The sequence below is a fragment of the Solanum pennellii genome, chromosome 6 (genome assembly GCF_001406875.1).
Source record: "Solanum pennellii chromosome 6, SPENNV200".
Lineage (NCBI taxonomy): Eukaryota > Viridiplantae > Streptophyta > Magnoliopsida > Solanales > Solanaceae > Solanum > Solanum pennellii.
The window spans coordinates 47,902,763-47,926,904 of NC_028642.1; the positions used below are offsets into that span (position 1 = coordinate 47,902,763).

General features: G+C 35.8%; 2 protein-coding genes across 5 annotated transcripts in view; one reads left to right on the top strand and one right to left on the bottom strand.

Annotated features, from left to right (window-relative positions):
* Window positions 1-4,270, top strand: LOC107023219 (aspartic proteinase Asp1). Of its 3 annotated transcripts, none has more exons than XM_015223838.2 (9): window positions 1-342; window positions 1,644-1,761; window positions 1,928-2,154; window positions 2,363-2,596; window positions 2,677-2,815; window positions 2,890-3,084; window positions 3,168-3,240; window positions 3,495-3,579; window positions 3,673-4,270. In XM_015223838.2, the coding sequence occupies exons 1-9, from the start codon at window positions 251-253 to the stop codon at window positions 3,782-3,784; spliced, it is 1,275 nt and encodes a 424-aa protein (XP_015079324.1). In that variant the 5' UTR covers window positions 1-250; the 3' UTR covers window positions 3,785-4,270. The 3 variants fall into 3 exon arrangements, with proteins under 3 accessions (XP_015079324.1, XP_015079323.1, XP_027773302.1); XM_015223837.2 differs by having other exon boundaries at window positions 2-319; XM_027917501.1 differs by lacking the exons at window positions 3,495-3,579; window positions 3,673-4,270 and having other exon boundaries at window positions 2-319; window positions 3,168-3,248.
* The window catches only part of LOC107023218 (kinesin-like protein KIN-7C, mitochondrial), a 24,786-nt gene continuing 4,436 nt past the window's right edge, over window positions 3,793-24,142 (bottom strand). The window contains exons 5-26 of one of the 2 annotated variants that reach the window (XM_015223836.2): window positions 24,005-24,070; window positions 23,839-23,892; window positions 19,930-19,989; window positions 17,964-18,042; window positions 16,481-16,548; window positions 15,442-15,501; window positions 15,140-15,244; window positions 14,799-14,903; window positions 14,559-14,666; window positions 14,315-14,458; window positions 13,701-13,883; window positions 13,355-13,525; window positions 11,642-11,878; window positions 10,713-10,853; window positions 10,500-10,625; window positions 9,318-9,368; window positions 9,167-9,214; window positions 8,788-9,087; window positions 7,953-8,675; window positions 6,017-6,106; window positions 4,654-4,713; window positions 3,793-4,089 (exon numbers count right to left, since the gene is read on the bottom strand). In XM_015223836.2, coding sequence (XP_015079322.1) covers window positions 4,693-4,713; window positions 6,017-6,106; window positions 7,953-8,675; window positions 8,788-9,087; window positions 9,167-9,214; window positions 9,318-9,368; window positions 10,500-10,625; window positions 10,713-10,853; window positions 11,642-11,878; window positions 13,355-13,525; window positions 13,701-13,883; window positions 14,315-14,458; window positions 14,559-14,666; window positions 14,799-14,903; window positions 15,140-15,244; window positions 15,442-15,501; window positions 16,481-16,548; window positions 17,964-18,042; window positions 19,930-19,989; window positions 23,839-23,892; window positions 24,005-24,070 — 2,940 coding nt within the window. In that variant the 3' untranslated portion in view covers window positions 3,793-4,089; window positions 4,654-4,692. The remainder of the gene's footprint in view (window positions 4,090-4,653; window positions 4,714-6,016; window positions 6,107-7,952; window positions 8,676-8,787; window positions 9,088-9,166; window positions 9,215-9,317; window positions 9,369-10,499; window positions 10,626-10,712; window positions 10,854-11,641; window positions 11,879-13,354; window positions 13,526-13,700; window positions 13,884-14,314; window positions 14,459-14,558; window positions 14,667-14,798; window positions 14,904-15,139; window positions 15,245-15,441; window positions 15,502-16,480; window positions 16,549-17,963; window positions 18,043-19,929; window positions 19,990-23,838; window positions 23,893-24,004; window positions 24,071-24,142) is intronic. The other variant, XM_027917500.1, reaches the window with a different exon arrangement.

Below are 24,142 nucleotides of genomic sequence, written 5' to 3' on the forward strand. Positions count from 1 at the left end.
TGTTTTTGCTAAGCTTATTTTGGAAATATGAAACTTACAAAAACAGAGAAAAATGAACCCATCCCCAAAACTCTTCTCTTGTTCTCCTTTAGCATGAATTGAACTTTTTGCTTAGCTTTTGGAGATCAAGAAAGTATTTTGCCCCAACCCTTTTCGATTTTTGTTCCAAAATCATCATGAAAGTGATTTTGTTAGTGCTGCACTTTCTGCTACTATTGGAAAGCTGCTTTTCTGCTTTTAATTTTCCCATATGGAAGAAGCAGTTAAAATCTGGTTCTTCTCTTGTGTTCCCTCTAGCTGGAAATGTGTATCCTGTTGGGTATTCCTCTCTTTCTTTCTAATGTATGATTGAACTTCATAAATTCTTGAAATGTTGTGTTGTGGTGTCATTTTTCTTCTACAGTATCATCTATATCTGTTTTCATTAATTTGGGTGTTTTTTGATTGTGAATGAGCTTTGTTTATTCTTGATTGAAGTTCACCAATTCTTGAAAAGTTGTGTTGTAGTATTATTTTTCTTCTAAACTGTCATCTAGCTCTGTTGTTATTAATTTGGGTTTTTTTAATTGTGAATGTACTTTGTTTATTCTTGATTGAAGTTCACCAATTCTTGAAAAGTTGTGTTGTAGAATCATTTTTCTTCTAAAGTATCTTATTTCTCTGTTGTTATTAATTTGGGGGGTTTTGGTTGTGAATGTACTTTGTTTATTCTTGATTGAAGTTCACCAATTCTTGAAAAGTTGTGTTGTAGTATCATTTTTCTTCTAAAGTATCTTCTTTCTCTGTTATTATTAATTTGGGGAGTTTTGATTGTAAATGTACTTTGTTTATTCTTATTGAAGTTCATCAATTCTTGAAGGGTTTTAATTAGTACTGGTTTAGTGATAAGTCATGGATGTTTGTTTAGTGATTAGGTGTCTAATTGTGCTTTTCAAAGGAATGGGAGATTTAATCACTGGTTTTGTTTTGTACTGCTTTAGTTAACTGGTATAGTAATACTCATTTTTTAATGCTTTTATGGTTTGGTGATTGGGTAGAAATTGAGTGTGTGGATTTGGGAAATGGGTTAGATAAGACAAGAGGATTAGTATATCTGGTACAATGTCCTAGTTGTTCTTAAAATTATGAGCAATAAGAGTTCTAAATCTTAGATATATGAGAGGAAATTAAATGAAAGTACAAGAGCTACAGGGAAAGTTGCGAGTCTTGTGATTGATTTGAAGCTTCCAGAAGAGTGCTAACTGTGGGGAAATTTCTGTGTTTACATGAAGTAGTATTGTTACTGATGTGTAATTTTATAGGGGTCTTGCGAGCAGGGGGGTGCGAGTTCTAAATTAAGCATGATATTTTTATCTACTTCCACCAATCAACCATGGAATGCCTAGGTTCAGATCTCAAATAAGGTAAAAAAGAGACCATGTCTAAGTGTTGGTAGGCGGTGAGGCTTGAGAGGTAGAGGTCGATTAGTCGAGGTGCATGTTAGCTGCCCATACACCTTCGTCATGAAAGGACCAAAAGAAAAGGATTATTTGTATGTTTTAAGATCCGACATTCATTTTTTTCTCTATTTAAAACTTTGAAATACTCTTGAATTTTCTATATCTGTTCTTTCTTCTAAATCCAGGTGGTCTCTTTATGTGCAGGTATTATCAAGTGACACTTGAGGTTGGCCAACCCCCCAAACCTTACTTTTTCGATATAGACACTGGTAGTGACCTAAGTTGGCTGCAGTGTGATGCACCTTGTGCAAAATGCTCCCCGGTAAATTACTCCCTTTTCCTTGTCTGTAACTTAAATCTTTGAAGTAAATTTCAGCCTGAAAGATCATCAATTTATCTGATCTTTGTATACCATGATATTGAATCATGTTCCAACCCTTAAGCACTAGTCTATGTTTGTCTGAATATCTAGAATATGCACCTTGCAGGCCCCTCACAATCTTTACAAACCACATAGAAATGTTGTCACATGTAAGGATCCTGTGTGCACGTCCCTTCACTGGCCTGAGAGCCATCCTTGTCACGACCCTAATGAGCAATGCGACTATGAGGTTGCGTATGCAGATAGTGGTTCATCCTTGGGAGTGCTGGTTAAAGACACATTTCTACTAAGATTCACCAATGGTAGCACTGCTGCTCCTCATCTAATATTTGGGTGAGAAACATTTATAGTACTTGTAGTTGACCTTAAAAATGAACTCGTGAGGCCTTCTGTTTCTTTCACTTGTTCATTATTAAATATCGGATGCTTTTAATTTATGAACTCCTGATTGAGTTTTCTTTCATAAATTTTGACACCAAGTTGGTGTTTATCATTGAAAGTTTTTGACTTGCCAAAAAAACTGAATTAAGTCATTCTACAGTTGTGGTTACAGTCAAGAAGTGCCAGTTTCTACTCATTCGCCTTTTACAGATGGAGTTCTTGGTCTTGCCTATGGAAAATCAAGCATCGTCTCGCAGTTGAGTGGCTTGGGTTATATCACAAATGTAGTTGGTCACTGTTTGAGTGCGCAAGGTGGAGGGTTTCTTTTCTTCGGTGATGATGTTCTTCCCTCTTCTGGAATTGCTTGGAGACCAATAGAGCAAACATCTTCGGAGTATGTCCTCTGTTATGTTATAGGGTTAGTATCCGGAGCTTGGAACTTGATGAAAAACTGATGCATTTCTATGATTTCAGAAAGCACTACTCTTTGGGACCAGCAGAGCTCTTATTTGACGGGCAGACCACAGGAATCAAGAGTCTTCCAATTATTTTTGACAGTGGAAGTACCTTCACTTACTTTAGTTCGAAAGCTTATGATATTTTTCTATCTTCGGTAAGTTGGGGAAGTGTTGTTATAGTCCTAAATGCTTGATTCTTTTCTGTGCTCTAATAATAATTTGTCTTCAGATAAAGAAAAACATAAATGCAAAGCAGCTGACTGATGCAACGAATGACAAAAGCCTTCCCGTCTGCTGGAGTGGTTCCAAGCCCTTCAAATCTGTTAATGATGCCACGATCTACTTCAAGCCATTTACACTGAGTTTCATGAAAGCCAAGAATGTTGAATTTCAGCTTCTGCCTGAGGCCTATCTTATTGTTACTGTAAGCACCTTTTCAAATGTTCCCTAGGCATTAAATTATGGTTGGACGATATCAAAGACTAATTTTTCCTCGTGGTATCTCAGGAGCATGGTAATGTATGCCTGGGAATACTGAACGGTACAGAAGTTGGATTAGAAAATCATAATCTGATTGGAGGTACGTAAGTGCTGCTTAAAATAATACATTCAGAAAATCAGTCAGTCCCGGAGACAATGGCCTGTGTTAAATGTACATGCTTGCAGAGTTGCTTTTTCATAATGTTTAAAAGTATTTGACAAAATGAAGAGCAAATTCAGTTCTTAATCTGCATAAATAATCAAGGAGAGCACTAGTTTTTTTAATTAGGGTTTGTGTCCAAGTTCTTTGTGCACTTGATATTTCTAATTCTGTTCATTCTTTTCACCCGACAGATATTTCTCTACTAGACAAAATGGTGATATACGATAACGAGAAAAAACAGATTGGATGGCTTCCAGCAAACTGCAACAAGTTTCCGTAAACTCCATAAACTCTGATCATACATTTCTTGCTTTTTACATGACGAGGCTAGTACATTACCCGGCATTAACTTTTTCTTTTCATGAACAGCATCAGTCGTGACCATGGCGGAGATTATTATGATGCATACCCTGCCAACATAGGACTAAACAAAGGGACATGCCCTGCGAAGTTTGACTCTTTGAAGCAGAAGCAGAAATAAGGTGACAGTGAAGCTAATGTGGCTTTGATGCCATTTTCTGTAAATGTTTAGAGCAAAAAGTATAATTGACAAGTCATTGGGAGTACAAATATATTACTGAAATGTTCCCTATGACCTACACCAAAGTTATTGGGTATATCCCAAATACATACAGTAGTAGAGTTCAGCCTACATCACAAGATCATCTCCCAGCTTTGAGATTTTGAGTCTCAGTTAGCTATACACTTTGAGCCCCAGTTGTGTCTGCTTCTACTACAAGGTTTGGGCCATTTACAACTGCAATTGAGTTGCAATTGGCGTAATACCTGTCAGAAATGGAAACTACGTATTAGATATATTGAAAAACAATTTCTTGAGGGTTGTATCTAATATTAGTGTAGTGTTGAAAGTTGAAACACAATTCATCTTTCAAATAAATAATACTAGTGTTGCCTTTGACATTTTTGGCTTCTTGAGATCCTAAGTAAATTTTCATCTACACTTTAATATGTATTCTTTTTGCCATTTTGATATAAAGAAAATTGCAACTTGTAGTACAATTGGTCTGGTTGAGTAGTTTCTGGATATCTGAATTTTACTTCTAAAACAAAATATGGAATACACATGAGGAAGGAACACATTTCTGAACATCTTGGAGACGAAGATAATCTTATTTGGTCTGCTATACTCAGTTATCTTAACAGGGAAAATGCAATGCATTTTTTCAAAAAATGGAGGGTTTTAAATTATGTTATTATCTTTACTTATGCATTTACTTAATTAATCATAGGGACCAAATAACATATCAATCTCCAGAGTAAAGATCATCAGCCCGTTGGAGAGTACTAAGAAAGAAGAACGTATATTTGCTTGAGCTGTGGCAAGCTCACCTTGGGTGTCAGAAAGTTCAGGAACTCCCAAGTAAAATGCTATAAAACATCAACCAAGCACTGCATTTTCAAAGAAACAAATGTCATTGTGAGTCCCAAGTGCAAAAAGAACAACTAAAATTCATTTTAACATGTTTTTTCAGTTGCAACAAATTATAAAATATTTATCCCCCCTCTAGATCTTCCTTAGAGGAAAACAAGAGGTACTAACTTTTGAAGGCCATTTGAATATGCTAAGAAGATAAATTGTCTCGACAACCGAATACAACATGCCAATTCATTAACACCTAATACCACACACCAATAAAGCCTAATCGGATATCCTCAATATGAATGTGTACTAACTTTTATTATATTGCTCACGGAAGGCCGAACATTTTAGGACATGTATATCATAAGAAAACTTGATGCCCTCATCTAAAGCAGCTGTAGCTTCAATAATTCCAACATCCTGGAAAGATGATGGATCAGCTGGCCAAGTTCCAGGATGTAACAAACCTAATGAACAGCTGTAGACATTTGCTCAATGCAACAAAACCCTCGCGGAAAAATAAGAAGTAAAAGGAACTACGAGTCACTGCACATCCTTGGTCCAAGAGTTTTTCGGAAACAACCTCTACTTTCACTAGGTAGGGGTGTAAGGCTGCATTTATACCACCCTCCCCAGACCCTACTGGTGGGAAAACATTGGGTACAATAACACATTTTTCTAGACAATAATAACCATAAAGCAGTGAAATAATAAGTTTTAACCTGCAATTAAACAGGAAAAAACGCATGAATAAATGTTTTCTGCACAACATTTCAACAGTCGAGCTGAAACTACCCCAGGTAATGAACAAATAGCTCCCAGCTACACTGCAATCTACAAGCCAAGTCTTGGAGAAAGCTTTCAAAGATGGATTATGAGGATGCCAAAACTGCTTTAATATTTCAACCCTGAAAATCACCTTTTATGTAGACATGTTCATGTATCCTACAGATGTCAATCTGTGAGGTTGTTCCACAGGCATGCAGACATTTCTCACTTAATTATTTATTTAACTTTCAAATATTTGACTTGCTAAGGAGGTTCCTATCTAAAGAACCTAATACTGAGAATACCAAAGAAGTGTCCCTGAAGTGTCTTGAGTTTACTGAATAATCATATAATCATTAGACAATGTTATCTAGGACTGCCTTTTCTAATAGAGCATATATTCCTACTCAAAACATCCTCTATCCTTCCTAGTAGATGCAACTTAAGACAGTAATGCTTGCAAGACGGTATGAATAACATATAGCAATAATTAATCAAAGGATTCTTAACAGAACCACAGCCAGTCAATCAATAAATTTAGTGCAGGGACAGGAGCGCTCTAACCTTTGCACGACAAATCTTGGTAATGGCCTCAACATGAAGGCTTTGGAGCTCTTCGAGAGCATTAATATCCAAGCCACCCAAATCATCACCCTAAAATTCAATAAAAATGTGATTCATCTTGTAATGTCCAAATAAATGACAGATTGATGACATTGTTTCTTAAGTGAAGAGTACAACACATAACAAGCTTCCAGTCTTTAGGCAAGAAGCAATCTCGTAGTTCTTCAAATTGAAGCGCACAATTTACAGAAAATATTAGTTATCATATTATGCTTATCCAAAAGTAGAAAGACCCAAAGTTGAACCACAACGTCCATTAAATATTGAACAACCGTTTTACCTTCACCTAAAAATAAAATTACAATGCATTAAATGAATATTTTGCAGTCTACAATAAAATATACCCTTAGCTAATCCTAATACAGATAAGTTTAACCTATACATATTGTAGTACAATGAATCAACTTAATGGTAATTAAGTAGCTCACATAGCTAAATGACATGATATGACGCTTAAGCTTCTTCTAATTATTGATCATGTGAAGGTTACATATCATAATAATGTCAAAGAATGTAAAAGGCATTATGTTTTCAAGTTTCTTAGTCTTAATAACAGCTATTTGGGATCACAAGGGTCTATAAATTAGGACTATAAATACTTAGGTATATTTAATCCTTCTTGGAAATGAGAAACAATGCTTCTTTAATAATATTTTTCAATGTCTTGGAGTTGCTTGGTTGCATATGATGTCGTTACTTCTTGAAATCACTTCTTCAAAAAGCGATCATGGCATTTAGATTACTTTTTCTCACGTTTTTAAGATCTTTTAAACGTTTTTAAGTTCTTTTAAGAAATCTGAATTGTGTATCACTTTTTGAATAATAAGAATGCTATATTTAGCATGTCTCTTCATATCGTTCGGAAGATCATTATTTAACATTCAATACATTTGTAACTTGATTTATTAAATTGATAAATTATTACATTAATCGAATTCTCTAGCAAATCACTAAACAAACTTTTACCCAATAAGCAAAAAGTACTACGCCAAATTTTTCTACAAGATGGAATCATATATTCTAATAAAAATAAGGGAAACATAGCATATTAAAGTAGGCACATTAAAAGCAATTCTCTCCACTATTTCTATAATAAATCGAGTCATTCATTTTCTTATATTCTTTATATAATAAGATAATAATGCATGAAGTTTAGCACGGTAGAATCATTTTGTATTCTCGATTGAACTCATATAATAATGCAGTTAACTCTTTCACTTCTTGTCAGTTTCATACTCTTCTAGAAGTAAGTAGATTTGAAAAGAATGCCTATTCACATTTGTGAAAGAGTATGAAACTGATAATGGAACAAGTCCTTCGCTCTTAACAATATGCTTATTTTGTGTATGCTAAATTGAGATCAATGGAATTGGATTCAAGAATTAGGATTCTAGGTAGAGTTTATCTATGTAATTTTGGTAGCTTTTTTTAATAGCTATCACGTTTAATTTTTTAATGCATAGACTCACGTTTAACATTTTTAATTGATGATTATAAAGAGTAGAAGAAACATAACAGTAAGATGTTCAGAAGCAAAGGAAAGCCGAATAATAGTCATTTGATGGAAGTGTTTATAGTTCGCAGAATTAGTTAGCTACAATGTTCACTGAGTTGGTTAGTTGCATTCCTGATTTCAGTTTCATGGATGAATCTCTTTAATCTTTGATTTAATGTGAAAAGTTCACCCACCCACCCTCCCTTGTTCAGCTCTTGCAAAGTTTATTAAGCAGTTCTTCTTTATTTGAGTTCATTAGAACTCTCAATTCCATACTTTGCTCTACACACACGGTGAGGTAATAGCAAGAAGGTACTAGAAAAATGCATATTAATTAGAGGCACCAACTTAAATAAGGGGTGGAAATGAGAAAAGAAATACCTTTAATCTTGAAACTAAATCGTCTAGTTCCTTGCACCTTTTCCTTTCCTTATGGTAACGAACCTTCAGTTCTTCTGATGTATCCACAGCAGGAATATTTTCAAATGTTTCGCTAACTTTTTTATCTTTGGACAAGGAGATGTCATTTCTTGATTTTGCTTCCAAGATATTAGACACATCCGACCCCTCAAATGAGACAGTCTGGGAAACAGGACCAGATTTCCTCATCTTCGCAACAAGTACCCACATATTGGCAAGCTCATTCTCCATGTCTTCTTCTCGCTTCTTTGTTTCATCAAGTTGTTTACGCAGTTCACTTTCTATTTTATCTCTCTCATACAATGCAGCAACCAAAGAAGCTTCTCTTTGGTGTCGCGCATTCAGTTCTTGCTCCAACTCATCCACTGATAAACAATCTTCTGTCTTCCTACCATGTGCATCAGGCCAACCTCCACCATCATTATTTTGCTTCATATCAAATGAAACAGATCTCTGACAGCAGCTATTTTTGCAAGGCGCATCTTTCTCAGCAGCAAGTTTGGCATTTGCGTAGGAAAGCTTAGTTACCTCTTCAGCTAAGTTCCGAAGTTCTACTGCTGCCGCCGCCGCTAACTCTTTTGCATAAGAAGCTTCCTCAGCTAGCTTTTGATCGTGAATTTCTAAGGCTTCCTTCTCCTCAATAATTTGCTCTTTCTCTTGTTTCAGGGACTCTATTTCTGCAGTCTAAGTGGAAGAAAAACATGATTATACATACATATATATACACACACACACATTATATTATATTACATTACAAAATTTACATCAAAAGCATTTCAATTGAAGGAAAGCTTACCATTGAAAGAAGCTGAGAGTTCAAAAGTGCATCAACACTAGAGTCATTCGAGACTTCATGCACAAACTTTTTATTTAATCCCATATTACTAGTTTGTATGTTTTCATTTGTAAGTCTCTCTTGATATGAATGAGCCCCAGTCTCCCTTTCAAATTTAGCTTCTATAGATCCCTCCGAATACGCTGCAAGTGTGGCAGCGTCATGGTCTGCATCCTGCTGCTGGCATTTAAAACTTTTTTCTGATACAAGTTGTTGCCTCAGCAGAAGGATAGTTTCTTGCATCTCAGAATTCTCCATCATCTTCAAGACCAACGATTTTTATTAGATTTCAGTAGAATGTGACATCTAATGGAGATCATGGAAAGACTACAAAATCTACCTTCAATTTTAGTTGCTCTTGCAGTACCCTGTTGTCTGCAGATTTAATCTTATCATGACGACAAACTAAATTGAGTTAGTCCAGCAACATTTAACTAGGTAGTTAATGTCAAATGATCGAGTCTAATACGAGCTCAAAGAGCTGACCATACCTCCAGCTCAAAAGTCTTTTCATTTAGTTGAGTAGCTAGCTTGGACAACGCCTACATTTGAGTGAAGATCAGAATTCAAATGCCATTATGTGATAAGAAATTACTCATCGTAAGAAATTTGACATGGGCATGGGATACATCATACAACAGATGGGACTAACATAACCTTTTGTTATTCCATCCCTCTAGCTCTCTTGTTTGGTCTAGGAGTTGGACACCTCAATAAATAGGGACTTCCAAAGGGGTTTAAATGATCATGCGCTACTCCATCCATTGCCTTCAAATTTCATGTTTGAATGTTCAAATTTTACATGATATGCTTTCTCTCACTTTGGGCTTCTCTGTCTCAACTTAGACCATCAAGCTTTCAATAATGCTCCAGGCCAAATCATTAACTTGTTGAGCTCTCGTTTATTTCAGGCCTCCTTCTGTCGAGCCTCTTCTCACTACTTAAAGCAAAATCATCCACATGGAAACCCTAAAGGGATTACACCTGTAGGAGTGTATTAAAGAATGCAGCATCTGTTCCTAATCGGTAGCTTAGAGATTTCTGAAGGGGTTTAAATGGTCCTAGACTATTCCCACCCACAAGCACTTCAAAGTCTTCATTACATAACATGCTTGTATCAAATTCTGCCATTTCTCACAAAAGCATAAATCCATTGCCTTAAGGTCTTGGGTTGGATGCTAGATTTTTTTGATCCGAGGACTTGTACGATCATTGGGAATTTTATCCCTGAGGAATTTTTTCGACCTAGGTTAAGGGTCATTTTAGAAACTCAAAGATTCTTTAAAAATATGCTCTAAGAAGAGTACTGCCGAAGATGGGAGTGAAATATGATAAGAAATGAGCCCAAGAAGATCAAACAAGCCTTCAGAAAGGGATAAGTTCTATCTCAAATTGGGAGACCAGTGTAACCTACCCCATTATGAACCAAACAAACAAGTGCAAGAAAAGTGAAAGAGTAGGATTTACTGGACTTCGCCCAATTCCAAGCGAATCACATTGGTCATACATCCATCACAACAACGCTTGATGATTCTGGACTTAATCAATTTAGGCTCATTCTGGATTAGGTTCAGAGGTTCACTAGAAGTATGTATGCTCCTATGGAACTCCAAAGGTTTTCTAAATAGATTATTGTAAGTATTTGTGCATCACTTCTTTTTTTTCAAATTTACCTGAGATATCTCAATATTGATTGAGCCCTGTGGCATCCTTTCCACTGATCCAACCATGCGTTGCTCCAGAATACGTATCTGGAGCTTTTTTTCTCTTATTTCATCCTTTAGGTTTCGCATTTGCTCCTAAAATAAGACAAATACACAGGCATAGAGTAGTATCCATTATATCTGGAAAAATAATATAAAGTTCAATCTTGACAATTTACTAACCTGAAGTTGCAAGTCCCCAGGACTCTTAACTGTTTGCTCTGATACTCGTTTAAGAGAACTAACACATAATGCAACCTCGCCAGCTAGCATCTTCACTTGCTCGTGAAGAAGATCCATTTGATCAGTTATAGTGGTCCCAGTCTGCAAAAGAAGATTGAACATCCTAGCAGAGTTATAAGCAGAGGACGACTGTAAAATCATTATCCAGAAATTGCATACAAGCTGACAGTTTATTTAGCATAAATTAACGTGACAATGCACAAAAAACATGATTCTGGAAACCATGCATACTCAAACCTAGAAGCCATTGTACATTTCCATTTATCTTTTACCTTAAGTGAAATTTTGATCTCACCTTATAGGCACCGTAATAAGTTCATTAAATTAATTACTTCCGACGAAAAAAATAAGCAGATCTCTAAACACAGCCTTTCATCTCTACCTATTTTTAAAAATCACCTTTAAATCCAACTGCTTTAATTGAAGATTGACCATATCGAAAATGCATTTGTAACCATGCAATCTAACTCTTGCAACATAATATAGATGAGTTTGATGCCTTCTGTCACAGATAAAATATTTGATATGTCCTACAGTTAATGAAGACGCTAAGAAGGACCAGAGAACACATCTTTTGTCACACAAGAAGTGAAGAAAATTACGGGTTAAGATAAGTAGCATAAGAACGGGCAACAGCCATCTTTAAAATTTATAAAAACATAAGTTGTATAGAAATAATTTTTTTTAAATATTAGAGGAAAAACTCAAATTGAAGGGGTTGGATGCAGAGCAGAAACCAAGTGGGACATGTCATCTAATTACAGCATATATCCAAGACAAACTAATTTGCACAAAAAGATTTTCAATGTGGATTTCCTCATTCTTTATGTCACATCACCAGAAATCAAAACAAAAAAGGAAGAACTTACTGGTGGAAGCCGACCTCCAGTTGCTGCACTAAACAAATCACCTGCTTGGGTTCTATCCGGAACAAAATCTACTGCTGAAGCATCATCCCCTCGCTTACTAACAGATCTTCTCCGCCCTTCCTTCACATCACTGAATGTAACTCTACTTTGCAATGACTTCAATGAAGATGCAGGAGAACCACTTGCAGAGCTTTCAGTATCAGCATTTGATGATGATATAATCAGATTTTCAGGCTTCTGCAACATCAACAATTTATTAGTATGTTGTTCTATGAGTCAAATGTCTTCCGTGTGATATCATACCGAGACAGTGAATCTTTAGTATTTTAGAACAGAGTATTTCTAGAGAAAGGAATTATCATCATAATTTGGCAGAGTTTTTAAAAGATAACTTCTGAGTAAGAATCATTCTTTGCACATATCATAGTGGAAGGACAAACAGGATAAAATTCTGATACTTACAGTGCTATTATTATGTTGTTTTCTTGTCCACTTTTGATCCTTCATCTAACTTATTCAACCATGCATGACAAGTGGATTTGGGAGAAGGGGATAGACAAACAGTTCTCAGACAAATCATACTAGCATATACTATTGGTAAGGCATTGAGTGGGCTCTCTGCACCTTTCAATTTGGATATGAAGAGGGCACAGAAAAGCGTGTTTATTTTTGCACTTCGGCTGCTAGGGAGTGATATTGACTGCAGAGAATATGAGGATAATATTACATGTTAGTTGGTTTGAGTTGGTCTTCAAGTACAACAGGTCATGCTGAGAAAGTGAGAATAGTAAAGGAGACATGTATAGCTAGGTTTTCAGAGGAAGGAAGAGAAGACTCAAGGCATGGGATCAATGTAGATTCACTAGATCTTATATGGGTAGTGTGAAAGGAGAGGACTAGGAGAAATTTTGAAGGGGTTGAGAACGATGCTGTGCATGTTAGGAGTAGCCTCGTGTCCCTAGATTTGGTTTGATGCAACCATGAGGTTCTTGATTGTATAGATGATAGGGTTATCTTTGTAGAGAACCATATTTTTGGTCAAGGATTCTCTACTTCTTAGCATACTTCTATATATGGAACTTCTCCAACATTAATAAAATTACTCACCTTACAAAAAATTTAGCTTATTCAATGTATCTTTCTTGTATGACACTACATAAACGTTTACTTTGCCCTCCGTCTTCATCTTAGCTCTCCTTGTTTTCTCATATTGTTTCTTTTTATTTTTTTGTTTCGTCATTTAGTACTACACAATCTACCTTTTAGTTTTGACAATAATATTCCATTTCATGCAATAACAAAGTTATTCTTCTATCCCAAGTCTTGGTATGAGAAACACAATACCAACCCCCCAAAGTGAAATGGTGGATCTTCTTGCTATCTGAAAAGTATGCCAACCAGAAAAAATGCATCCACCTGTTGTCCATCAATCTCATACTCTTCTTATATCTAGTTAACTATTTCTTAAGAGTTGAATCATTTGCGCCCAACAATACATACGCCGATTCTTGTACTTCTAAACTTGTTTTCATTGATTTCTTAATAGAAAATATTCACCTTTTATTTTACCAGCAGAAAATCAATGACTGAGATTCACTGTTGCAGTAGCATAAGAAACTTATATGGCACACTAGTGACTTGTCATGTTCTAAGTTCTAACAAGGTCTTATACCACACATCTATGAAGAGTATGAAGAAATATTAGAAATTTACTTTTAACTTGAACCAGCCAAGCATCCCTCTCTTTCTGTTTCTTCTGAAATCTTTGACCAATTCATCAAGGTTTATGACACCCTCTCTTCCATCGGCTGATATTTCGGAATCAATGCTTCCAGCGTCCTCGTCAATCATGTACTCTCGTTTTCTATCCGGTAAGTAAGCTAGCTGCATGATCAATGAAGATAAACATGAAAATGTTGAGAAAACTTTATCATCATATGAATACATTCATGCAGCAAAGTGAAGTGTTCTCATATCATGTCTTCAATACTTGTGCAACACAAAGTATTGTCAGTTAGATTATTAGTCAGCACATCAAGTATAAGAAGCTAGCTGCTACCTCATCTTCTCCAAAAGAATGTCTGCGTCTGTGGCCAAGCTTTTCATGGATATTAGGTGGCATCGTACTTTTGGTGGAAACTAAGATCAATTTGGTTAATCTTTGAATCCTTCCCATCAATGCTGCTTTTGCTTGTTCCTCCTCTTCCAATCGTGATTGTAACTTCACCTGCCCAGCTTCCAACTGCATCACATGTAAAAATAATGATGAATATAAACCACTCGAATGGGCATGTGAAATAAGCCATAATATCCTGGGAAGCTGCCTTTTATTTTCTGTGTATATTTTAAAATGATTGCAGCATTTTATTTCTGTTTGTGGTTTCATATAGCTGCCTAACAATTTATACAAAAAAGGCGTTTTTCCTCTGCAAATTGGTGTTCCATCCCTTGCTGCATAATGCATATCCTATGGAGAGAGAGGAATCAGGGCAAGTCTTTTTCTAATAACCAAGCAAAAATATTATTGATGAGCTCCATGAGCTCTAGGTCCACATGAGTCTCTGTTGATACGGACGTGGATCAGACAAAATAGTTACTAGCACTATTTCTATACAACGGGTTTTCTGAAGCTTCAGATTAACAAGTAAGCTGGTGTGTAAGGATGTGATGTACCTGGAGTTTCAGATTAACCAGATCATCTTGACTGGGCCCCACTTTCTGATTTTCCATAATGCCACGCTTTAGAAGATCAAGCTCTTCTTTCAAACAGGATATTTCTCTCTGATACTTTTTGATGAGAGACTTCTCGTCTATAATCTGAAATGGTCAAATCACATAAGAGATATACTTGCAGCGCTTGGATGGTTCTGTTATAGCAATAGAACTTTGCTCCTTATACATCCGCTCATAATCTCACCTTATTTTGTGATGCTTTTATTTCCACATGCTTACTTCGATATGCAAATTTCAAGGTGTTGTGTGTCTCCTCTGTGTTGCTGGAGGCTGGTGTTACTGTGCAAACGAGCTTGAGAAAAATCCAAAAGAGTGAATCAGTGCTTAGGCGGGGGGTCCATGCAACTCAAATTCAGAGGAGAACATTTGAGAACATCTTAAACAGATGATCAACAGCTGGCAGGGCTGATTTACTAAAACTTACAGAAACTCGACCATGTCCACTGAGTGATGATTGCAACAAACGTGTAAGCTTTGAATCTCGATATGGGATATGAGTGGATTTTTCATCTGTTAATTTAGATATAACCTACATCATCCGTTGTTGTAAGTCAATATGCAAATTCCAGCAGAATACTCAATAAGTAATAGATTATTTTGCACATTGTGACAGAGAATTCAGCATCCCATCTGGGGGAAATGAGAGGGACTGTTGTCTTGATGCTCAAGAATACTTTCAACTTTCAACCTAAGAAGACGTGAAGGAGACATCAATCTAGACAAGGGAAGCCCTCATGAGTAGAAATATGAAAAGAAATATCTTACAGTGCCAAGAGTGAGTAAGCTTTTGTTTATGAATGAACCTTCCCTCCTCCTTAACCCAGTTGTCTCAGTCTTGGAACTTTCAGAGCCTGCCAAGTCAATTAGATGCTACAAACAAGATTTGTGTACAGCATGCATGATCAGCACAGTGAAAACAGAACGAAATGATAAATGATAATTCCCGAACAACATAATGACAACATTAGTATGAAAAACTGTATTTTTACTGAACTATAGGACTATAACATTAAATAGCCAACAGGTAAATTTCAAAAACAGGATTTGGCAAAAGTAACACAAGGTACCAGTTGTGATAGTGCTACTTCCTCCCCTTGATTTCCTCCTCGTGAACTGCTTTCAATTGTCTGGCACAGAAAACCACTCGTTAGAACTCCATTTCTTCACAAAAAGTTGATTATGTTGTCAACTACACAACGGATGCTTAGTAGATTGTGTATATTCCCTTAGTCCCATTTGATGCCACGTAATGATTTTCCTTGAGTCAAATTTGCACTATCAAATTGAATATTGGACATGGTATGATATTTAACATAGCATAAACACATAAACATTGTTAGAAGCTATATAATGGTAAAACATCAAAAGTCTCAAGAAAATTCTGGTCAAAGATACCACTTGTTTGATTCTCAAAGAGCAAATCACTTGTTAGATGTAATTAGGGCAGAGGATATAAAAAAGGGTTTCTATTTTTCAGAAGTTTCTATAGGATTGGTGAAGCCAAAATTGCAAGATCCACTGTACTAAATTTAGACCTAGTATCGTTCACCATCTTTTGCTTTTATTTTTTGGTATTGATGAAGAAATCCTGAGTTACAGATGATTTCATAAATGTTCCTTTTTGAGTCAAAGACGACGCAATCATTTATCTTAGTACACACCATAATTTCTGGCTGAGAATCCAACTCTGGTAGCTTTAATCAACTAGCACAATCTTAAGTAAGATAATACATTGAATTAGTTACTTATGTTGTCATTGCCCCCAATATTCAAGTTCCTAAACATATTATTGGAGTACATAGGTAGGTACTTCATTGTACTTCCCTAAAATCTGTGCCAGAATTATTCATTTTGAGTTTCGTGCTATTATGTAGAAAATGTTTTCCTTGCCTCCCTTACTTACTTAGACTGCACTAGCCTTACACAGAAGTGCAGTAAAACAGAGAGATAATAATCATTAGCAAATGAATATCCAACAACAAATCATTAGCAACAGGTAAATTTCTTGTCAGCTAGAACACGGCAAAGAAGATATCCTTGGCCCTTTTCTGAAAGCAAAGAATATACTAGAATATAGTTTTAAAAGACAAATGAGATGGCTACTACCAGAGTGAATATTGTATGGCTCCGACTGCTCAATAAATTAAAGTTGTTGGATCCCACATGTCTGTGCTCTGTTTCAATGTGCCATCAAATCCAAAGATACATGTTAAGAAGTTTGCCTTGGAATAGAGCAAAATGGTGACAAATCAGCAGTTGGTATAAAGCAAGAATATCAAGGTCATATAAATGCTTAAGATGTCCTGAAGAAGACCAACCAAGCTAATTAATTAGCAAATGAAGGGACTGCACAATTTGCTTTGTTGGAGCTGCTTGTCTGATGGGCACAATCTTTTGGGGAGAAATCATTACTTATCAGTACATGCTAAAATAAATGAAGATGAAACTACAACTAAGCAAATGTTACCAGTTGTTTAGTGATACATAGCTGATAGCCTAAAATACTTGTACTATACATGAGATGGTTCCAACATTGTTTAGAGTTGATTAAACTAGAGAAATGGATATTTTTCTGAACAGCCTAAATGCTGAAGGACAAGTCAAGTTAAAACCATACAACATAAGCGGACGGAAATAACTGAAAATAGCAGAAGGAACCCATGTTTCACTTTAGCTAACACTTGATAATTGGCGAAAGATCTTAAAAAATTGAATTACACCCTTTGGAAAGATGAAACCCAAAAAGTGGAGGTGGTGGAAACTTAAGTATCATGGTGGGCTAATTAGGCTCATAGGGACTTTTTCCTACTCTTATTTGGGTACACCACTTGGACAAACCATAAATGAAGATGGTTTGGGATGCTGTTAGGGAATTTTAAGAATAAGTTAAATTCATACAAGAAGCAATGTGCATCTACTAGAGGACGTCTTACTGATGAACAGCTCTTAGCAATACACTAGCCTACTTTCTATCTTTGATTCTATTAATAATCATGTTAACAACAGTTTGAGAATGTGTAAATATGATATCAATCTCTGTAACTATGGTAAAGATGGGTAAGAATCTGTATATATGATATCTGTCTCTCGATTTGTGGGTTATGTTAATTACATATTCTTCTGTATCAATTAGGAAAACTGTATCATCAACCTTTCCTAATTTAACACTGTTTAAACCCTCAAAGGTTGGAATAAGATAACAACCAAGCTAAGCATTCTCAAAATCTTTTCTATCTCTTTTATATTTCTGTATGGTATCAGAGCTTGGTTAGTAAGTCCATCCTTTGTACCTATTGAATCTCTTCTTCTTCATTTCAAAATAGTCATTCCTACTTATGAGGATAGGCATTTCTTTCAGACTTCTACGCATCTCCAAGACTCTCCCTAAGGTATTTTCTCGTGAAACATTTTTATGGTTATAAATATAACCATGACCTCCTGATCAATAGAATATGATTACTTATAACAAAAAGTATTACAAATTATTAAGTATTCACTGCAATGATTAAAAAAAACACAGACTTGTTACGTGCAGGTAAAGATAGCAATGTCTTCTTTAGTATAGAGAGACAAGAACGATGTCTACAACCTTCACCAGATGCTATTAAGGAAAGTGCATGAGCAGGAGACAAAACAACTTCCTCCTTGATCCCTTCAACATAGGTCCCCTGCAATTTTCATCAAATAAATAGTTAGAACTTTGAATAATAAGCAGCTTTCCAGAAAACTAATTGCATCAAGCAGTAAAAAAGGCTCTTCAATTTCTTAGTAATTAATGAACTGACTTCATAAAAGAAAGCTCCCTCCTCCCCACCACCCTTCTGAACAGAAACCAGATCATGCAAAAGTAAGTCCACATGGAAAGAAAAGAAAAAAAGAACAACCATGAGTCCAAAGACAAGTTTGGATCCAAAGAACTAAATTTCAGTACTCTTGCAACCCATCATATCTCCATTTAGATGCTTCATAAGCCTCTATAAAAACCATTCAATTCAGAGACAGCAATGGACAACTAAACAACCAAACATCCAAACTAAAACATAAGATGTTTATTCCTCCTCTATATAAAGTAGTCTAAATTGACAATAACTTCGTGATGATTGTGGCTGATGCAAGAGCCAATCATAAAAAGTAATCCCTAATCTGTATATGTGCTTTATCAATCCTTTCATGGTTTTTTTTCCTACATTACACACTGACTCGCTGCACTACGGAATCAATTTTGCATTTTTCAGAAATGACATTACATTTGTCAGCTTCTGATAACGTGCTTGATCAATCGAGAAAGGATGCTTCTGGACTTGAGATTTCCCTTCAATTTATTCAATAAATTATGGAGTGCTTATTTACTGTTTCATTCTCTTTTTTGCTCAATGGTGGCTCTTCAAACCTTTCAAGAACAAGAGATGCATAGGGGATTCAATGTCCCCTTACTTGTTTGTTATTGGCATGAAATATTTGCAAAGGGAAACGGATCAGCTGGCTCTAAATGGCAATTTTAACTTCCATGTCAGATGCAGGAAACTAGTTAGGAGCCAGTCATATTTGTTTTGCTGATGAGCTTCTGATGCTTTGCAGAGCTGTCCTATATCCATTAAAACATTTGATGCTACTTCCCAGAAATTCTCAAAGGCATTTGGATTGCAAGCTAATACCTATAAAAGTTCAATCTATATGGTTGGCATCTCTAGTACAGAACACCAAATTCTGTACATGATTGGATATACTGTTGTCTGTTGGTGAACTCCCCTTCAGATACTTGGGAGTTCCACTGGATTCCAAGAAGCTATCTACTAGCCCCTACCTACCACTGATTGAAAAGATTACAGCAAGAATATAGTGTTGGTATCTAAGCTAATGTCCTATGTTGGTAGGTTGCAGATAATCAAATCAGTGTGTTTGGAATTCAGACCTACTGGGCACAGATATCCATTTTATCCAAGAAGATTCTGAAAGTGATTGAAGACATATGCAAATCTTTTCTTTAGACTTGGAGTGCCACTATCTCAATTCTCAAATAAGGCTTAGTAGCCTGGGAAAAGGTTTGTCAACTAAAAGTTGCAAGGAGAAAAGGATGTTAACGATATGTGCTTATGGAATAAAGTTGCTATCATCAAGCAGCTTTGGACCATAGCCAGAAAGGACTGCCTCTGGATAGAATGGATACACAGTTTCTATATAAAAAGAGGCAGCCTGGAAAGCTTTCCTCAAACCAAATCGGCAGCATGGTGATTCAAAAGATTCTGGACAAAGAATTGGTAATTAGTGGACTTGATCTTAGGCTTTTGTTGTTGATTGGAAAATCTAATTTGTAATTAGTGATTATATCCTAATTTGGCTTGTACAAGTTAGTTTGAGTAGGAAACATTACTAGGTATAGCTGATAGTCAGCTTCAGCTTTGTTTTGAAATTGCTTTTTTGGATGAAATAAGTTCAACTTTCTACCAAAAAAAAAAAAACCACTCACGATAACATAAAAAAAGCTTATTATATGATAAAACAATTTGACGTAAACTTGTACAAAAGACCATGAACATACACTCACTCACACGAACCTGAGCGTCTTCTCGTACTCTGAGATTCTGCCCTGTTGGATCAAGCAAATCATTGATGACCTAAAATAAGCATAGAGTCAATTTAATGCATTGGTATTCAACCCTAAAATAAAAAATAAGTGCAGCATCATATACCAATATCCTGAGTTTCCAATGTTTAATCTGTTAATTGGTTCAAAGTGCAGCATGGAACCCTTTAACGAGTGCCTATTTGAGCAGCTTATTACCTTGATGTTTGATCATTTATATCCTTTTGCAACAGCTTATACCACTTGGATGCATTAAGATTATTAACTTACATAATCATAAGCTACAAGCAAGTTGATTGCTGCTTCTCTTTTCAGCTCACAGCTGGGATTAACCAGCTAATCTTCTGGCAATTTTGACAAGGATAACATAGAAGTGTCCTATTCAACTAACATGCTGATCACGTAAATGCAATTTATTAAAACTAAAACCAGTTTTGGAGAACATAATACTAACTCGCTCAAAAAGTAATTGGGCAGATTACTTGTAAACTTGACAAGTTTAAAGAAGTTATTAAGGCAGTAATTAAGGACACAAATTTAAATAAATAAATAAAAATCAAAACACATACACTATTCGATAAACGTAGGGTTGGAAATGGGGCAGGGCGGATGCGGAGCAGGATGGGTTTAAGGCTATGTGGAGCAGGGGGGGTTTTAAGGTTGTGCGGGGCGGGTAAGATGCAAGGCGGGTTGAAGTGATTTTTTAAATATTAATGCAGCGCGGGTATATGTGATTTTATGTGGGTTCAAATTTAGTTTAACTTTTACATGTTATAAGAGTATAGAGCATTATTTATTAAGATAATTTTTTTAAAGCTACTAAAATATTCAAGATAGTAAACGAAAATGGTTCAATAAAAAATAATACGATTTCTTTTATGTTTCCAATTGACCTTTAAAAAATAAAATTTTAAGTCACTATCCTATTTAATTAATATAACTCAATGAAAAATGAATTTATTTTAAGAATTTTAATTTTAGTATCAAACTTAACTAGAAAAAGAAAATAATAAAAAAAATTATGCCGGGGTCTATGCGGGGCGGGTTGAAAATGGAAAATTTTGGTATGTGGGTGGGTTAAGCTCAACCCGTCCCACCCCCACACCGCCCCATTGTCATCCTAGATAACATTGTGTTGGTGTGTTGAAAAAGCAACATTCAGAGATATGCAAGCTTCTCATCAAGCCTTTAGGATCTATAAAAGTTTTTGTAAAGAAAATGGATATTCAACCCAAAAATTAGCTCATGAGGTGAGGATTGTGCAAAACCATACAAGGATACAACAATAAATTCCTTCAACACATGTAAGACACTTAATGCGCTTTCACATGCCCAGTTATGGACATGTGGAGCGTAGACAATATTTACATGGGAGCTCTACATTGTGCAAACCAAGAATTTGGATGAATCCAACTCTGGTACCATGTAATGAAAATGGGCATTGATCCTAACTTAGCCCTAAACGCTAAAAGCTTAGCTCATGGATTGAGGTGAAGAGATAATAGCCTATTATCTCAACCAATGTGTGTTACCTAGAAATTTCAATGCAACTAGTGATTTGAATTAATGTAACAAAATTGAAAAAAGTGAGGACATTTGGATTAGATGGTGTTTTCTACTTAGGGTTATTTTCAAATAGCAACATATACTAGTTCAACATTTTAATAATTGATACGCAAGTAGATGACACTCAATGAGCTTGCCAACCTATGTTGATTATGTTTTAACATTTTAAAACCAGTTCTACTTTTCGAATTTTCAAAACATAAAAAAGAGGTCGCAGGATTAGGGTAGAAGGCTAGTAAGTAGTTGAACATTGTTGCACTTAATGTGAGAGAGGTCGAGGGCTATTTAGTAGTTGTGTAGTCTCTTATTCTTTATTACATATTACTACATGTTGCTTCATTTTGTTTTATACCTTGCTATTTTGTAGTCATGTTATTCTTGCAAATTTTGTTTCGGAAGCTTCTCTTTTCAAATAGGGGTCCATTGGAAACAATCTCTCTATCCCACAAGGTAGGGGTAGAATATGCGTACATCAAACCTTCCCCCAAACCACATGTGGAATTACATTGGGTATGTTGTAAAGAAGAGGATAAAACCAAAGTCATGGGTTTCCAATCAATAAAATAGGGTAAGCAGAATTTCATTACAAATTAATGGTCAGCAAAGCTAGCTCAAAAACTCATTGCTTAGACATTAAACTATTATGCAAAGACAGACTGCTACCAGCATCCTACTCAACTATCTCATTCATTGGATACCATTAGTTGTTGCAGAGCAAAGGTCCCAAGCATTAGCAAGTGTAAAGTCCAATATGACTCTTCATGCTGAAAAGAAAAGAAATTTCTTAGAAAAGGCCTCGGCATCTCTATATATGTGTTTCTGCACTATTTTTAATTTTTTTGATAGTCATGGTGTTTGAGCCAGTTTGTGCGCACCTCAGTTAGTTCCATCGGGTACTTGTCACCTCTCACCAACAACAGGTAGCACAAAGGTTAGGACAGATGGAACAAAATCACCAACTATTTTTTGTCTCGGATGGGGTTTGAACCTAAAACTTCATGATTCTCGACTCATTTCATCGACCACTTGGCCATAACCTTGGGTGTGTTTCCAAACTATTGCCTGAGGGGCTAAATTGTTCTTCACCTACTAGACAACTTTTTGAAACTGGTAACTTTGTGTAAATTGATACGAACAGATCAGTACATGGGTTGTACTAGTGCATATTTACATGTAATTCCTGAACCTATGATCTTGTGTCTATAATGAATCTACACCTGCTAGACAACTTTTTTAAAGCTACTTTTCTAAATTGAAGTTTGGGGTTATATAAGCATTTCAATTCACTAATTCGAAGTTCTACACATGGTAGTTGCAATGTGGAAAAAAAAATTGAGGATAGTAACACTCAATGTGAAAATTTTTTAATCACTTCCAATCACTAATTCAAAGTTATACACATTTTGCTTGCAACGGGAAAGAGGTTGCTCCTTTTATCCAGAATTCAATGCCCCCACCCAGGCCCAAAAGAAGATCTTATAATATCTACATTGATTCGGTACTTTTGTCCAGCACATCGTAAGTAAAGAACTTCCGGAACGGTTCATTAATTTGAGTCAAAATTGATGGATGCTCACATGTCTAAACTCATTCATGTTGGATATGGTGATGGACAAGCAGTTGTCAAAGGCACGCTTAAGCCCTAAAGCGAGGCTCAAAATGTGTTGAGCACTTCGCCTCGCTTAATGTGCACTTCTGTGTCATCATCAAAGTTCTAAGGCATACTTTTCTTCGTAATGAGCCTCTTCTGACTAAACAATTGATATTTCACTATATCATTTTAAAATTTTCAAGTTCTTTGTTCATATATTGTCATTCATGCTTATAATTACTAGTCTATGTATTTGTGTTTTTTTTCTCCCTTTGCGCCTTTTTTCATTGAAGCCCACACTTTATTTGCGCTTAAACCTCCAATGGAACTTCGAGTTTTTGTGTACTTTTTGCTTTTGATAACCCTGGAGGTAGGACAAAGTAGAGATAGCTCGAGCAGGTACAGTCAGAGCATAAATTTAACAGTATAACCTGCCTTTCAGCATATGCTGTTCATTCTTGAGAATATAACACCTACATTTCATGCCTTTGAAATACAAAAAGCTGAGCCAACTGGTATTAGAGCAGCTCTAAGTCACAAGACAGAGATTAAACCACAGAAAGCTCCTCAAGGTCTGCATTTATCTTTCATCTGACCTCAATTCAATCTCTTTATGAGAGTAAGTATGTAATATGTTGTTTTGATCGGAACAAAAAAATTGGAATGTAAGCTGCACTAAAATCAAATTAATGACTTAGAGGAAAAATGTCAAATGATGATTACCTCATTGTATATTTCAAGATAGGAGACGCGAAGGAGAAACTCCCGTCCAGGTGTCTGATACAAGCACATTTGAAAGTCAGCTATAAACTATGAAATGTTCTTGAAATAGTATTTAAGTTTATGTAACTACAGAGCCAATTTTTTCTAAGCCATGAAAACTGGGTACCTCCTGTATAATGCCAAAGACATCCTTCACCGCTAGTGGAATAATACCAGGAGACTTTTGCTCTCCCTATAAAACATGACGAAAACTTAGCAGAATGTTTCAGATGGAAAGGGATATATCTCTACCCAGCTTGACCAT

Bases quoted from the DNA above. Each gene is read 5' to 3' on its own strand.
- LOC107023219 (XM_015223837.2), top strand. From the start codon at position 177: ATGAAAGTGATTTTGTTAGTGCTGCACTTTCTGCTACTATTGGAAAGC. The intron at 2,816-2,889 runs GTAAGTTGGGGA...ATTTGTCTTCAG, and splicing joins ATGATATTTTTCTATCTTCG to ATAAAGAAAAACATAAATGC. The intron at 3,241-3,494 runs GTACGTAAGTGC...TTCACCCGACAG, and splicing joins AAATCATAATCTGATTGGAG to ATATTTCTCTACTAGACAAA.